Here is a 15924-nt window from a genome sequence, read left to right on the forward strand (position 1 = left end):
CTATTTGAATTTTTTTTAATATTTCTAAGAAGGAATATATGTACGGATGTGGGGTGTAAAAGCATGAATTAAATTTAGAATGAAAGCTTTCACACGCATTTGTTATTCGTTCACTGCTACTGCTCATTTCTGCCCATGTGTGAGGAGGGAAATCTGACTGTGGATAAATATAGTTTTCTACGAGATAATCCATAAACTGATTTAGTTTTTCATCATCAGGCTTGATAGACATAAAATCTTCAGTAAAACTTATTTCAATATCGCGATTCATTCAGCATGGGTAATCCAAATATATTCTTTAAAAACTGTCCTATTTCTGATACATCATCACAATAATGAATACTTAAACCAAGATTCTGTACTTTTCGCCACCATGCCTGTCCCAGATGAAACCGACAACCAGTTGGGCTATTAAAAAGGTACGATATGATAAACGGGACGCACTCGGGAGTTGCCTGAATTATAGGCCGTACAAAATCAACCTTTTGGTTTTTGCCCAAATTACCTTTTTTACCTAAATACAAAAAAGAGTGATTTTGTTTTCGCCCAAAGAAATATTATTCATAGTAAACGAATAAACATTTTGGTTACCATTTTTTTTTTTCTTATTGAAAATGTGTCTGTATACTTACATGGTATAAACTAATAAACATAAGTTTAAAATATCTTAAAAAAATAGCATAATAATAAAAATCAAATTATTTATGGCAGATATAGATTTGTGTAAGACATACTAGTTAATGTAAAATATAATGTATATAAAAACACAGAAAAAAGATTTTAAATGATAAATATTATATAAGCGTAATACATCTTTAAAAAAATAGCATAGCATTTTTAATAATAAAAATTCAGCGCAATTATTGATTATAACTTATCTTTAACGGCGAGATTATGGTGTATATGTTACGGTAAATGATGTTATATAGGAAAATAACATTAATAACCGTATGCTATGGAAAATGTTGATTATAAAATAATGTCGAATAATATTGTGGTACTAATTGGGTAAACCAATAAAACTTTATCGGGCACAGATAAGGCGTACATGTTATAACATTGGTGGTTACATTTGAACATAATATCATACATTCATTCTTAACGAATAATCGTAAATGAAAAATATTCTTATGAACAACTGGGATGATAATAACTGTTTTTTGTCTGCTAAAGATTATAGTAAATAATAAATAAATAATAATAATAATGCATTTTTCTATTATTAAAAATACATAGGTACATCATTTTTCAAATTGTAGTATTTGAGAACATCAATTACCCGTGTATTTGGTAATTTACGTGATTCTCCGGTTTATAACGATAATTATCTATATATTTGGTCAATAACGTTAATTTCCATTTAATGCCATTTTCCGTAACATAAATTTAATTTAGAATATGGAGTTTCTTCCACTTTTACCTGGAATGCATTTTGTTGTTTTTTTTTTATTATATGATATTAGTAGACAGTGGTAACCAAAATGTTTTTTCGTAAACTATGAATAATATTTCTTTGGGCGAAAACCAAATCAATCTTTTTTTGTATTTGGGTAAAAAAAAGGTCATTTGGGCGAAAATCAAAAGGTTGATTTTGGGCGAAAACAATCTGCCCGAATTATAAGCGTGGAATATCAAGTTGTATAATACGCTCCTATTAGCTATACAGGTTTTATAGAGAATTTAGTGTTGTACAAAAACTGTTCACATTGAAAATACTTATTAGTTATTTCTAATATAGAATTAATTTCTTTAATTTAGAATTTTTATTAGAATATAACATTATTTTTCTGAAAGTTGAATAAAATCAAAATTTTACATTATATTGTTATAAATCATTACAGCCGTATTTTGGCATTTATAAACTGTTTATTTTTATAATTTAATAAGTTCTTATTGCGTTCTATATGCATTATGATTTTAATTTTAACATACCTAAAGTTTATGTTGTGAGTTTGTGACATAAATACATAATATACTTAACTATACCTATAATGATTAATTACCATTGATAAGTAGGTACAATTAATAAGTACTATTTTTTAATAGTCATAACTCATAATAGTAATTATACTAATATATATTAACTGTACATATTTCTTTTTGTACAACTTTTTCAAATTTTACTTTTTACTATAGGTAATGTATTTTTAGTTACATTATTGCCTACAGAATGATAATAATTGCCAAGACATTTTTTTGTAACGAGTAATGAGTTACTTTTCTATTTGAAAAGTAAAGTATTTCATTACAATTTTATTTGAGTAACGAGTAAAGTAACTTGATTACTTTTTAAAAGTAAGCTTACCCAACACTGATATTATATCCAGGACTTTATTTTTACATACCTATAGGTTTAATTATTCTCATATTATGACGTAATATTATAGGTACACCTACCTACATATAATCAAAATAAAATGAAATAGTATGGTCCCTATAATAATACAAATGTTTATATTATACCATCGTAGGTTTATAAATATTTTTTTTTTTATCCAAGAGTTGTCCTTTACTTCTTTATAATAGAGGTTGAATCTTGAATGGCATAAAAGACTATTGCAGTGCTGTACCCGCCGGCGTATATCAATTGCGCTGAAATTACCTTTTTACTGTTGGAAATCTATCGATGGCGCCGCGTATCAACTCCGCCGAACTTTTTTAGATATTGATTCCGCTGACTATTAATCAGCTGAATATTAACCATACTTTTACATTGTATATTTTATTATTTTTATAATAAATCAATTTAAAAAAATTTCAATTTTACTTAATTTTGTAAAACTGACAATCACTAGGTATTTGAATTATAAAATTTTATAAATTTAATAAATGTATAATTGGGTTATATTGTCCGTTGTGGAAGACAGTATTTAAATTGTTTTTAAAATAATTTAATAAAAAAAAAATACATTTACTATTATGGTATACTACGTATACTCCGTTACTGTTAATTAAAAAAATGTATAATATGATGGATTGGTGATTGTTTAATAAACAGTAGGTGGAATAAACGTAAACAAATATCTGGTGGAAACGATAGTCGGCGGAATCAACATACACAAATAGGTATCGGACGGAATTTATATTAAAACAACAGAATTGATAAAACCCCGTACCCGTTTCCACCTAAAGTGTACCTTTCCCTTTATCACCAATACCCGTTTCTATTAAACGGGATATTATAAATGAGAAGTGTCCACCTAAATAATTTCTATACTATTAAAAGCTCTAATACAGTAAGTTTATTTAAAAGTCTTATACCAGGTTGAATTAACAATCACTACATAATCATTTAATGAATCATAATGAGCTAATGGTACCTTAAAATAGATACCCAGCTTAGTGGCCCATGATTAGTCCATTAGTCAAAGTTGTATTGAACCATTAAATTAATTAATTTCTCAGGCAACTTGTCATATTATGTATAAATGTATAATATAATATTAAATTTATTTAATAAATAAGAAATAAATAAATATTGAAAAACAATGTAGGTATTATGAATTTTAATAAAATAATTTTTATATAATCATATAAATTATATTAATAAAAATAATCTCACTCTGTGCGTGTTCATGTATTTGTGTAATCTAACTACGTCCGCGTGAAACGAACGAATTATTATTTCCATCGAAGTATTTTCGTAACACTGAGGGGGGTGACAAAGACTATTGGTAGGTTCTATTAGCTCTTGCATCCATATGTATATATTTTTTTATACGCTTGAAATTTTCTTAATCAAATAGAATAAAATAGTTTTGTTGTCAGTAGGTCAGTATTCCCTGTGAACTACTTTGTATGACAGTTACAGGTCATTATACAACATAACGTCATACGTACCACACAAATACATATACCTACCTATTATATTATTACTAGCTGTCCCGACACGGCGTGGCCCGTGGCTTGCGTATTAGTTTGTTTATTGGCATTTTCGTATGCTGTGTTTAATTTATTATGTATAAGAAAAAAAGTTTTTTTTTGTAGTTTATTAGTAGTTTTGAAGATCATCGCGTATAGTTGGGTATGTCAATTTAATATTGATAATGTCACTAATAAAGATAAAATCGTTTTAACCGACCTCATAATCCACGGGATTAAGAATAGAACATAGTCTGCAATGAATGAGTAAATTATAAAGTTTTTTAGAGATAACATAAACAAATATAATTTTATAAATTATGTATGTATTTTTAACTACTTTTAATAATGACCTATATTATTTTGAATTATAACAATTTATAATAATTATAATAATTTTAATTTAACTAAGAACTAATTAGTGCACAATATTTTTGGTTAACCTGTCTTTTACTAAAATAAATAGATTTGATGGCTTCCCCACATGTGAGCATGCAACATATAGAATATAGTTTCCCATTGGATAAACATGGATTTTCCAAGTCTAAGCAGCAAATAGATTATCGCTGGAGATCCCTTCCTCGTCCCTTTGGGGTAAAAATTCATATTTGACGCTGTTCAACACATGGGAAAATAGGGGCATAGCCAAAACCGTGAACGTCTAACTCCAAAAGCGCCGGAGATAAAAAAATAAAACTATATACTTACATAAGTTAAATTATTCAAGCCGTTCAGGGTCTTCAATTCACTTAACTTAACTTAACCTGCAATTACTTTTCACTGAATAATACTGATAAATACGTCGTACCAAACTTCGCCTTTTATACCTTTGAAGATTGAAATTTCTAGAACGAATCATTTTATACGACGTCACTCACTTTTCTCGAACATTGTGGATCTTTCTGATAAATTCTATAACTTTCTTTTTCACAATTATTGCAATAAAACCATATTAGGGCCTTAATTGAGATAAATATTATCCTATAGATTTTTATATTTAAGATAGTTGAATAACCCGACGTTGCCCAGGAAAAATTTTTGATTAAATTTTTTCCCTTATTTTGGGTATAATTTGCTGTACATATGAAGCCAAATCATATTATATTTTAATTTTTAGCCATCCCGCGTAGCGTTGCCCGTGAGACTCTTGACTCGGTTATGTGAACAGTTAACAGTATATTATCAGCAGTGGCGTCATTTCAGTTTTCAATAGAGGGGGGCAAAGGTTTTGACCGGCCCGAATGGGTAAAAAAAACCGATCGCTTCGCTCACAACCACACCTTATCTACTTAAATTTTTTTATGGTACCTTCATTTACTTACTTGGTAACATTATTTATAAATATAAGGTAGCAGATATTTTATAAAAAACAATTGTATAAGTACCTATATTAGTTAAAGGCTAACTTTAAAATAGAAGTATATTTTTTCTTGTTAAATATACCAACTAGTATTATCAATTATGTTGTACAAACTACAAACAAAATCAAAAACATAAAAAATATTAAAAATAAAAATAATTTATATAATTATTGGTCTGTTTTATTTAACACTTAATATATATTAAGGAATGCGGATTTGCCTTTTTTTCTACTGTTGAAACAAACCGTTTATTTTTTTTTTGTAGATCATTATCATAATGATTCCCATATGCCATCAATTCTTCGAATATATGATATATTATGATTAATGACCCATTCCATATGCCACGAATTATATAATAATAAATTATAAAATATTGTATCTGTTTTTTGTGTTTTATAAATAAATGTTTGAAGTCGATAACTTCAATAATATATTAACTTCTATTTGCTATTTATCCGCTTACTAACTGTGCTTGTTTCGGATCAACTGTGTGGGGGGGGGGGGGGGGGGCTACCTTAATTATTTTTGAATTTACGGGTCCCACGATGATTATTGAATTGCAAATTTTTTGGTGGACATGCAATTAATTGAATAAAAATTGCAAAAAGTTGATACCAGTTTGAAGTCTGTGGGACCACGTGGGGGGCTGCGTGAACTAATACCCCCCATAAGTATTTTCAGATTTATGGGCCCCACGATGAATTGTAAATTTTTTGGCGAGACATGCAATTAATTACATAAAAATTGCAACATTTTGATACCAGTTTTAAGTCTGTGGGACAATGTGGGGGGCCAACTTCACGAACGTGTGAATCAGGACGGTCTCCTATGTCGATTATTGTTTCCGTCCGACATCGGCGAACGCACGCATTAATAATACAGATACTGTTTAATTCGCCTGATGATGATGATGTGTGCTGCAACAGTTGTAGTCGTTTTGCACGCGGTTTGAATATTTTTCCACGGACATTTTTGTGAAAATTGTAATCCCGAATTACCAGTCAGGTCTAGATAGATCGATTAAGTTTCGGCAGGGATGAAGGCCACCGTTCGTGACACTCAATGAACTCCGGTGCTGCCGTACCACTGACCACCTAACCTACATAGGCGGCGATAGCAATATTATTATGTCGACGGAGATTGTTGGCGATAATTTACAGACATCTTCAATACCGTGTTGCGGTCGTGCAGCGACCGATCATGCACGTGCTAATACAATCAGCGTGTACCACGTGAGTTTGAATCAACAACAGCTGCTACTGGTACGTATTGTACTTACGATTGTTGTTTGTAAGTGGAACGCGCGTCCATCCACGGTATATAGGCCGCTACAAGAGGAGGGTGGAGAGACAGGAGTTCACAAGAATTTGTATGACATTATTGGAACTAAAAGTAAATTTAAAATACCAACCAACCTCTTGACCATATAGGTACTTAATTTATCACATAATAATACGTAAAATAGGGTACGTCTTATTTTGTGTTTTGTATTCTGAGCGGAGCGGATTGCAAATTTTACAATGATACGCGTGTGCTTTTTTTTAGTGTATGAGTAGATGATATATTATGTTATAAAAAAAAAATAATAGAAATTGTCGGAGGCGACCCTCGGAAGATGTGATATTATATATGAGCTTAGAAATATAGATTTATTGTGTTAAATTTGAAGTAAATATTCTTAATTTAAAACACGTGCTTTCATATTATTATTGTCACGCCTGCACCGAAAGTTTGGTTTTCGATAGCGGTTGAAGCGTTGGAAAGCGTCATTTTTCCGTCCAGCGGACGGTAAAGTGGGAATCCCCAAAAGTGCTGCGCGCACATTTCACGCGTGACGTGCGTATACCCTGCACAAACAGTCACTGAAATCTATACCACGGTCGTCGGTTCCTTACAAATTATAAACTTTTAGTTACATCTCATAATCATATTATAACCTCCATGCGTGACGCTTAAAATAAATAAAACCAAATCGTTTCTTTCATGAAATATTGTTGTCGTAGAATTATAGTCTAGTTGTTGCATTACCTGTGCCGTGATTGATGAATGCGGAGGCGTGACAAAAAATAATATGTGTGGCTCGTGCGGGAAGGCAATTTCAGTCTTGGGTGAATGCGGCCCTCACCTGCAGCCGTCGCCTGCGGCTTGTGCCGCACACGTAGCCCGCGACTGAAATAGCTCCCTTCCTGCCCATGCCACACAATATACTATTGTAGGATAGGATTGAACATTTTTAGGAATTATATTTGTTAAAATTTTATTCTTCAGAACACAAAGAAATAACTTTTAATAGAATAGAATATTTACATAATAGGTACGCTATTACACATATTGTACATATTTACACGCATATACATAATATATAAAAGTGACAAGCAAATTGAACTAAAAAATAGATATAACTGTTATAAAATCCCCTCTCCTTTTAATAATATAATGAATTAATAAGTGTCGAGTATCATGCAAAAACGATAACGCTCGAAAATTTTCACTGCACAAGCGGAAACATCTGAACCATGAAATGAAAAAAAAAAAAAAAACCATGTACATGAAATTTTGACTGAATGTTTATAGAAGCACTTTCTATACACTATAACATTTTCTAAATATTTTGATTTATTTTGAGCTGTTTACGGACATTTTCAGTTTACATTTTTTTTAGTTTTTTTTTTTACAAATATCAATAAAATTGTATTTGTCGAGTAAAAGAGCTTGAAAATTTAATACTAGGCTCCTACTTTATTGTTACAATGACATTTGAAAAATATTAAAAATCTTTAGTCACAGTTTTTACTTATAAGCATTTAAAGTTCAAATATTGACAAAATACGAAAATATCACGAAAATTAGCAAATTATTTTGAGTTGAGAGTTCATAAAAATTTTTCTTTTTCAATCTAAGATTTGAAAATGTAAAACAAGATTATCCATAAGTTTATCTACCTTTATCAACAAAAAAAAATGGCTACAAGAAAGTCAAATTAAATTTTTATGAGCGTTTGAAATATTTTATACAACATTTGATAGTCACTTGATTTCTCGTGTAATGATTTTCTTATTTTGTTGTAATTAAAAAACGTATGACTGTAGATACTTGAAAATTTCACTGACTGTTTAAATAAGCATTTTCTATATACGATAAAGTTTTGAAAATAATTTGATGTTTTGAGCTGTTTACGGACACTGTCAGTTTTCAATTTTTTTAGTTTTTTTTTTTATAAATATCAATAAAATTTTATTTGTTGCGTAAAAAGAGTGAAAAATGTAATATAAGGCTCCTGATATATCGTTCTAATAGCAGTTGAAAAATATTAAAAATACAAAGGCACAATTTTTTTTATAAGCATTCAATGTTCAAATGTTGACAAAATGTATCAAATTTATAATTTAATAATTATTTTGTAGTTAAAAATTTATAAAATGTTCAACTTTTATAGCTAAGGATTGAAAATTGAAAACAAGGTTCTACATAAATAGGTTATTTATAAATTACTTTTTTCACAATAATATCATCAAATATACTTGGTAATATAATAGGCTGACTGACCGTTTTTGCTCAGAATCGTTTTTCTTATACAATGATATTATATCATTAAATTCAAATTTAGCACAATCCATTACAGTTACCCACTTGTAACCTACTGTACAGCAGAGTGACATCCACTTACGCACCTTTTTATACCTCAATATAACCGTTATAAATACACAAATTATACCAAATTATTTATAATAAAAACAAATAACTTGCAATATAAATATATCTTAAAATATAATTAGCAATATAGGTTGACGATCGCTTTCGCTCAACATATTTTTTTGTATGCAATGGCTAATGAGTTATCATTGAATTGAAAGTTAACATATTATAAATTCTTCTATCCTATATATTTTGAAAGAAGAGGTTATCCATATTACTTCACCAGTATACGTAGACATGTAGAGTTGACATTATTTAACTTACTTCTTACCTACGTATTTACTCTAAACTATATAAGTGAATTATTTTCAATACTTATGTAACAAAATAGTTGAATGTGAATATGTAATCTATTAACTTATAGAAAATCATTGATTCCATCCATTATTTTGGTTGTAGCTATGTACGATATTTTAATGTAACTTTACTAACCTCTGCAGCACGATAATTCCGTACCTACGTAATATGTGTGTATGTACATTGCCATGGAAAGTGAACCCCGGATACGGGGGCCTTACTATTTTTTACCGCCTATAAACTTTGACTGGTCAGAAGTTAATTTTTCCTGCTGTATTCATTAAATTCTTCTTTTGAATTGTTTCTTTAGTTTAAAAAAAATTTAGTGGTTCTAAATTTCCGGGCCCGGGGGAATTAATGCTTCTCCACTCCCAACAGGCCTGCGTAGATATATAGGTATAATATATAATATAATATATTGTACATGCACGTGTAATCAACCTGAGTGTATTTTTAGAAATTTGTTCCTAGAATCTTTGAAAAAAGAAAACGTATTTGTCAAAAATAAGATCTGGCACTAGGTATAGAGGTAAATATGTATATTCTATGTCGATTAATGTAAACTGTACGTCACAAATAATATTGTCATCAATTAAATGTGTAACTCTGTTAAGTTAGTTGACATTTAAATTTAATATATTAATAACTTAGTGTTGGTCAGCGACATGATAAGTAATTAAAATTAATTGAGTTATAAATTAAATACCAGTTACCGAATTCGATACACATAATATCATAAAGTAGATATGAACACAAATTTATTGTGAATTACATATTTATAATTACAAATGTGTATTACAATTTGAGATTTCATTTGTTAAATTTTTAATTATTTAAATTTTAGTTAATTTATCTGCGTATATTGACCAACAATTTGTCGTTGATTCACCTGTCTATAATTTTGTAATAAGTTGATAGTATTTAATAAATAATAATTACCTTGTAATATACATCTACTATAGTACATGCTAATTATATTTCAATACTTACGTCCTAATTTTGAAGTGTTGCATAAAGAGAAATAACTAAAATAATTATAAATGTGTACTTGCCTGTCAAATTAACATTTGACATTCGATTTGTTTAACGTAAAATACAGTACTACTTTAAATCAATAATGTATACAAATTACAAAAACCCCATCAATAAAATTACTAACATAAAAACCTCAATTACACGTGTTAAGAATATTATAAACAAAAATATATTTTTAGTTAGATCATCTCCAAGATCCAACTAGTTATTAATCAAATAAATCGTTAAAATATTTTTGAAATATAAATACAAAATACACCTAACTTATAACTATATTGTATTAATGTAACTAAACTTGCATTGAATAACAATAATAAAAAAATACATAAATAAAACTTACAACCACAGCGTCTCAATTTACTGTCTTTGAAAAACTTTAAACTATTTCTTCGGTTAAAAACACATCGAGCTATGATGTGATATCATAATATGTGATATCATGATATCACAAAAACTTATGATAATACTAATTCACAGACCGAAGATCGAGTTTATTATGTATGTATATATTAGATGGATATATTAGCAGTACCGGGTTGAGCACAAGTGTCACTATAGGCCCCGATATAAATTTCCGCTCCTCCATCCTATCCTTTCAAACCATGAAAAAAAACATATTTGAATTGTTGAATTAGTGTGTAATATTTCCTATATTATATTTTAATACAAAAAAACAAATGCCACACAGCGGCAACAATGTTCACAATATGAAACTTGTACATTAGTGTATCCACATCATGGTTCTATACGGTGTAAAATGTATCTTGGCTAAAATCCGATACTGAACATAAGTATAGTCAAAGTTCTGAGTAATAATTTACATTGTATAGAATACCTACACTATTTGTATAGGTATGCCTACTGAGTAAAAAACCACATGTATGTGGTATCATATAATATATTATAAAGACCAAGGTGACCGTGTCACAAAAAGGGTTTTAACCGAATTTCTCAAAGTTTTTCTAATGAAGATCCTAAAAATTATTGTATTTAATTCAAATAAACTATAAAAGGTTAAAACTTACAAGAAATCATTGGAGTGGCCCGGAAAAAGTTAATATTCACTTTTCCCTACAAAAATAACAAAAGTTATTAATTAACTAATTAATTTAGTGTAATCAATTTGTATAAAATTGAATATTAGAAATATAAAATAAAACAAGTTTACTATACAATAAATTATTAGCTTGCCTTTTGTTGTTATGCAATATACTCAAGGCACTTTTATAATTAAATCAACATTTGCATGAACTCGGAAATTAAAATGAAAACAACTTTGGTACATTATAAAAATTGTTTACTTTGTAATTTGTTTATTTATTGTATAATTTATATTTACTGTAATCTAAAATGGCATGGAATATTATAATTTATATGATTGATTATTTTCAGAAAAACGCACATTGCCCAAGGGACATGTTTGTCAGCAGACGTTTTACATTTTGGCATAACTGGAAGAGTTTATCATTGAATCAATTTCTATTCCTAATCATCATAGTAAGAACATAATATTTATATCAAATAAAGATCATTCTAGTATATAAAGCTCCCACCTCCAAGTAACATGCAACTAGGTAGTGCAACTATTATGCTGTGCTGCATAAGAAGTCGTATTTATAAAGGTGCTTGTTAAATTGATATAACATTATATACCTTAACTTGCTGGCTGCTACTGCACTTAGATAAAGCACTTTTATCCAATGTTGTACCAAAATAACAATATAATTAACAATGCCTACACTTGGTAGTAATACATATTACTCGATCGGACAATACTATCGTGTATAATAAATTGCCCTTAAGTTGAATTTATAATCTAGATGTCGGATCAGACATCCAGTGCCAATGTTCAACTATTATAGGTACTGTGTTGCGTAAGAAGGACATGGTACCTACAAATGTGCTTATTACATTGATAAAGGTAGTAGGTACAATTATGTATAGTCAGTGTTCAAAGTGGGGGGTCATAGGGTGGGATGACATCCCTCCACTTTTTATAATTTACATTTTCCATCCATCCACTTTTTTTGTCGAAAATAATGTATCCCTCCTTATAATTATATACCAAATATTATCAATGTTTAGTGTTGTTATTCATAAAATTTTTATTTTTACGATGGTTTTTTGAATTAGTTTAACAATAATACAATGAATAATGATTTTTCTTAATATTATAAATAAGTATTATGACTTTTTTATAAGAAACAAGAACCTCGCTATTTATTTGCTCTTTTAAATTGGGCCTTTTTTAATATGACAATACTAGATCTAATAAATCTAAACGTAATTTCTTACAATTTTATGTTGATAAGATTAAATATTAACTAAGATCTAAGACGTTAGGAGTTTGCATGTTTTTCAATTATCATTCAAAACATAAATACGTGGTAGGTGGGTATATGAATTTGTTACATATCATAATACTAGAAAATAAATGCAATATTTTTTATTTTGAATATTTAGCTATTTTTTTTCCATATAAAAGTGCATATTTTCGTATATTTGTATTTGAAGCGCATTTTTAACATATTATTACCTATAGGTACTATATTTAATATGAATTTTCAAAATTTAAATTGATTAAATATTATTTGATAATTTATCACAAATTCTATTGGTATTAATAATATTCGAAACATTTTAGTCACACAATGTATAGTTCATTTGAGCAATAGTTTAATAGGTAATTACCATACACACAATAACACAATATAAATTTATAAATAAAATGTTTGTTTAAAGGCAAACGTTATAAACGTAAAAAGATCAAGATAGAATAATAGATACATGTAAATGTAAATATTTTTTGTTTTTTATTAAAAAAATGAATATTTTTAATTGCATATAATGCTGTTCAAGCATTTTTGCATATTAATAGAGCACGGAAAATTTTTAAAGTAGGTATACTGCAAAAGTGCATATATTAATGTTTTTTATAACATTATGTCAATATAATATATTGCCTTACATAAGTAATATTTTTATTCGATTCTAGAGTTCAAAGTTATAACTTTTTTGAATAATTTTACAAAAGTTAATAAATATAATAAATAAAATAAATACAATAAATAAATGTAGCTTATTATAGATTAATGCGAAATAAAAACTAAAAATATCCACCATATAATATAAAAAAAAACAAAACATATAACTATATAAAAATTAATGTATATGGTGTTTAACTTACCCCCCCACCCCCCACAATCTACATGGTGTACAACTGTTTAAGCCATATCGATATATATATATATATATATATATATATATATATGTATAAACTGTATACAATTTGAAAGGTATCCTCAGGACCGTCTCAAGCGAAAATGGTGAACTAAGCAAAATCAAATTTTACTGCCCCTACCAATATAATATTATCAATATTTTGAAATGTATGTCGCCTACCTCTTGAACCGGGCCTCGGCATCCCTCCACGTATTTTGAGCCATTTCAACCACTGTATATAGTATGAACCTAAACCTACCCGGCTAACCGTTAGGTACTTTATCTGAATTAAAAAAAACAATATAATTAATATTATCTACAGTCGCTAAAACATATGACTAGGAAGATACTATCGTAGGAGCATAATAAATATAATATATATATATAACATTATACATTATACAATGTACGATATTACCCATAAGTACATTGTATTCAATACTGCAGTTGCAGATGTACGAGGTTCTCGCAGAGACTGATTTGTTGGGAACTACAACCACGAACGGATTAACGACCACAAACGGAACTATGTGCAAGGAGCGATGGACGTGCTCGTCGTGTACGGGAGCAACGATGCCACTATGCAGCTGGTTGGCTGCTGAACAAATGTGCGCGGACAATACGGAGGTCAAATTGCAAAGCCGGATGGTGGTCACCAACGGGTCGTCCTGTCCAAAGTTTTCGGTCAACAATAGTGTCAACGCATTGGATGGCAATCAGATTATAACGGCTACGGTTATGATTGATGACTGGGACATGGGTGGTGGTTTTGTCCATTTGTTAACCAACAGCAGCGTCGTGTGTCAGTCGGGCAAAAATACCTACAAGGCCAAGGTGGACGACAACCGAATCTCCTGTTCCTGGGAATCGAAGCGTACATCGCTGTACAGTACCAGGTGCCAACAGTTAGTACCGCACTACAATCATTTATCGATCGTGTTCGGTGGTAAGTTAATGCGATTCGACAATGTCAGCAACCACTATTTGACCACTTACCCGGGGGGTGGCGATTGCCCAAAAATGGAGTGCCCACATTGTAACTGGAACAATGGCACACACAGGTTTTATTGTAGTATGTGCTCAATGAAGAACACCGCATCCATGGACATAATACCGTACTGTGATGTACGGAATATTTCGAGTCTCATGTATTTGGGGACCACCAACATCCGAAATGATGAAAGGTGTTCCATCAAAGGTCCAGGTGTAATTAATTATTCTACAACTCCGAAAATTATACTTCAATCAGAATTATACTTCAATCAAGGGTCCGGCAGCAGTCAAGCGGGAAACAACAGTTCTCCGGTCCATCCGACATTGGACGACGGCCAAGTTTTTGGCGGTATCGAGTCAGGCGGCACCACTTTTTGGGTGCATGGTCAACATTTTTCCGGCTTGCGGAAAGTAAAGTGTTGCGTCAAACATAGATACTGGTGCGGCAACTGTGATGTCCGCAACGACACGCATATGGTTTGCCGGACTCCTAAGATCAACATCGATCTGGAAGATGCATTTGAAAATGAATATTTGAGGTTTTACGCTGAAAAATCGATTGGAATAGAGTACAAGCTAAAGTTACCGGATTTAGATTACCAACGATATCATGATCCGGTTTTCACGGACTTCGTGGTTGATGGATGCTGCAACGTTACCGTAAATGGTCTGTACCTGGACAAAGGTTTCACCGCTGAGGACTTGTCCATTATACTGGTCGGAGAAAGCTCTTCCTCTCGTTGCCAGATCAATTCGTTGAACAACACGCAGATCATTTGTAAGGTGTCGCAGTTATCTTCATCTCAGTTGGGTTCACAGCCGAAACAGCTCAATGTCACGATAGGCAACAATCTGAATATCGTTAAGCTGTCGAAACAAAAATACAGTAATTTCAAAAGTTTATTAGCCCGGATTTTATGGCCGGGTGTCATCACTATAGGCGCGTACGTTTCTTTCATTGCGGTTCTACGTGTGGCCCTCTTATTTTTTAAGACCACCAAGGAATATGACCTATTGCATTTACATGGTCACCAGCAGCTTGCCGAAATGCGATCGCTGGACGATCGAAATCCCCATGACTACGACGACAATGGCAAACCTGAAAAAATGTTGTTGGTACGTGACGAATGTCATTAGTTTCGTCTTCGGATATAATGTATTATAAGTCTATTATATTTTATTAACTACCTATAATATTGTATATGATATTATTATATTCTATACCTAAGAATTTTTAAAACATCTTGTTCTATGATAAATCCTTACATAGGTATACATACTTATGTAATAGACGTTTATATTGTGTAATAATATATAATATAACATTAAATGTATAATTTGTGGTTGCATTTGGTCAATGATTTTAACGTGTTAAAATGTCAACTATATGTGTATAATGAGAAATTTGGTATCATATATTGTGTAGTGTATATAAATTATAGGGGAACCCAGGGAT

The 15924-nt window shown here is 30.2% G+C and overlaps 1 protein-coding gene across 1 annotated transcript; it reads left to right on the plus strand.

Annotated features, from left to right (window-relative positions):
- The first annotated feature begins 6352 nt into the window (after positions 1 to 6352).
- On the plus strand, positions 6353 to 15605 carry LOC132937957 (uncharacterized). Its single transcript, XM_061004600.1, has 3 exons — positions 6353 to 6487; positions 11646 to 11750; positions 13923 to 15605. Exons 1-3 carry the CDS (start codon positions 6353 to 6355, stop codon positions 15603 to 15605), a joined length of 1923 nt encoding a protein of 640 aa, XP_060860583.1.
- Positions 15606 to 15924: the final 319 nt, after the last annotated feature.

This window comes from Metopolophium dirhodum, chromosome 1, assembly GCF_019925205.1.
Source record: "Metopolophium dirhodum isolate CAU chromosome 1, ASM1992520v1, whole genome shotgun sequence".
NCBI classification, from domain to species: Eukaryota; Metazoa; Arthropoda; class Insecta; order Hemiptera; family Aphididae; genus Metopolophium; species Metopolophium dirhodum.

What these genes read in the sequence shown, in the direction of transcription:
- LOC132937957 (XM_061004600.1), top strand. Translation starts at nt 6,353, where the DNA reads ATGTCGACGGAGATTGTTGGCGATAATTTACAGACATCTTCAATACCG. An exon ending in ATCAACAACAGCTGCTACTG is followed by an intron (nt 6,488 to 11,645) that starts GTACGTATTGTA and finishes GATTATTTTCAG; the next exon opens with AAAAACGCACATTGCCCAAG. An exon ending in TTCTATTCCTAATCATCATA is followed by an intron (nt 11,751 to 13,922) that starts GTAAGAACATAA and finishes TCAATACTGCAG; the next exon opens with TTGCAGATGTACGAGGTTCT.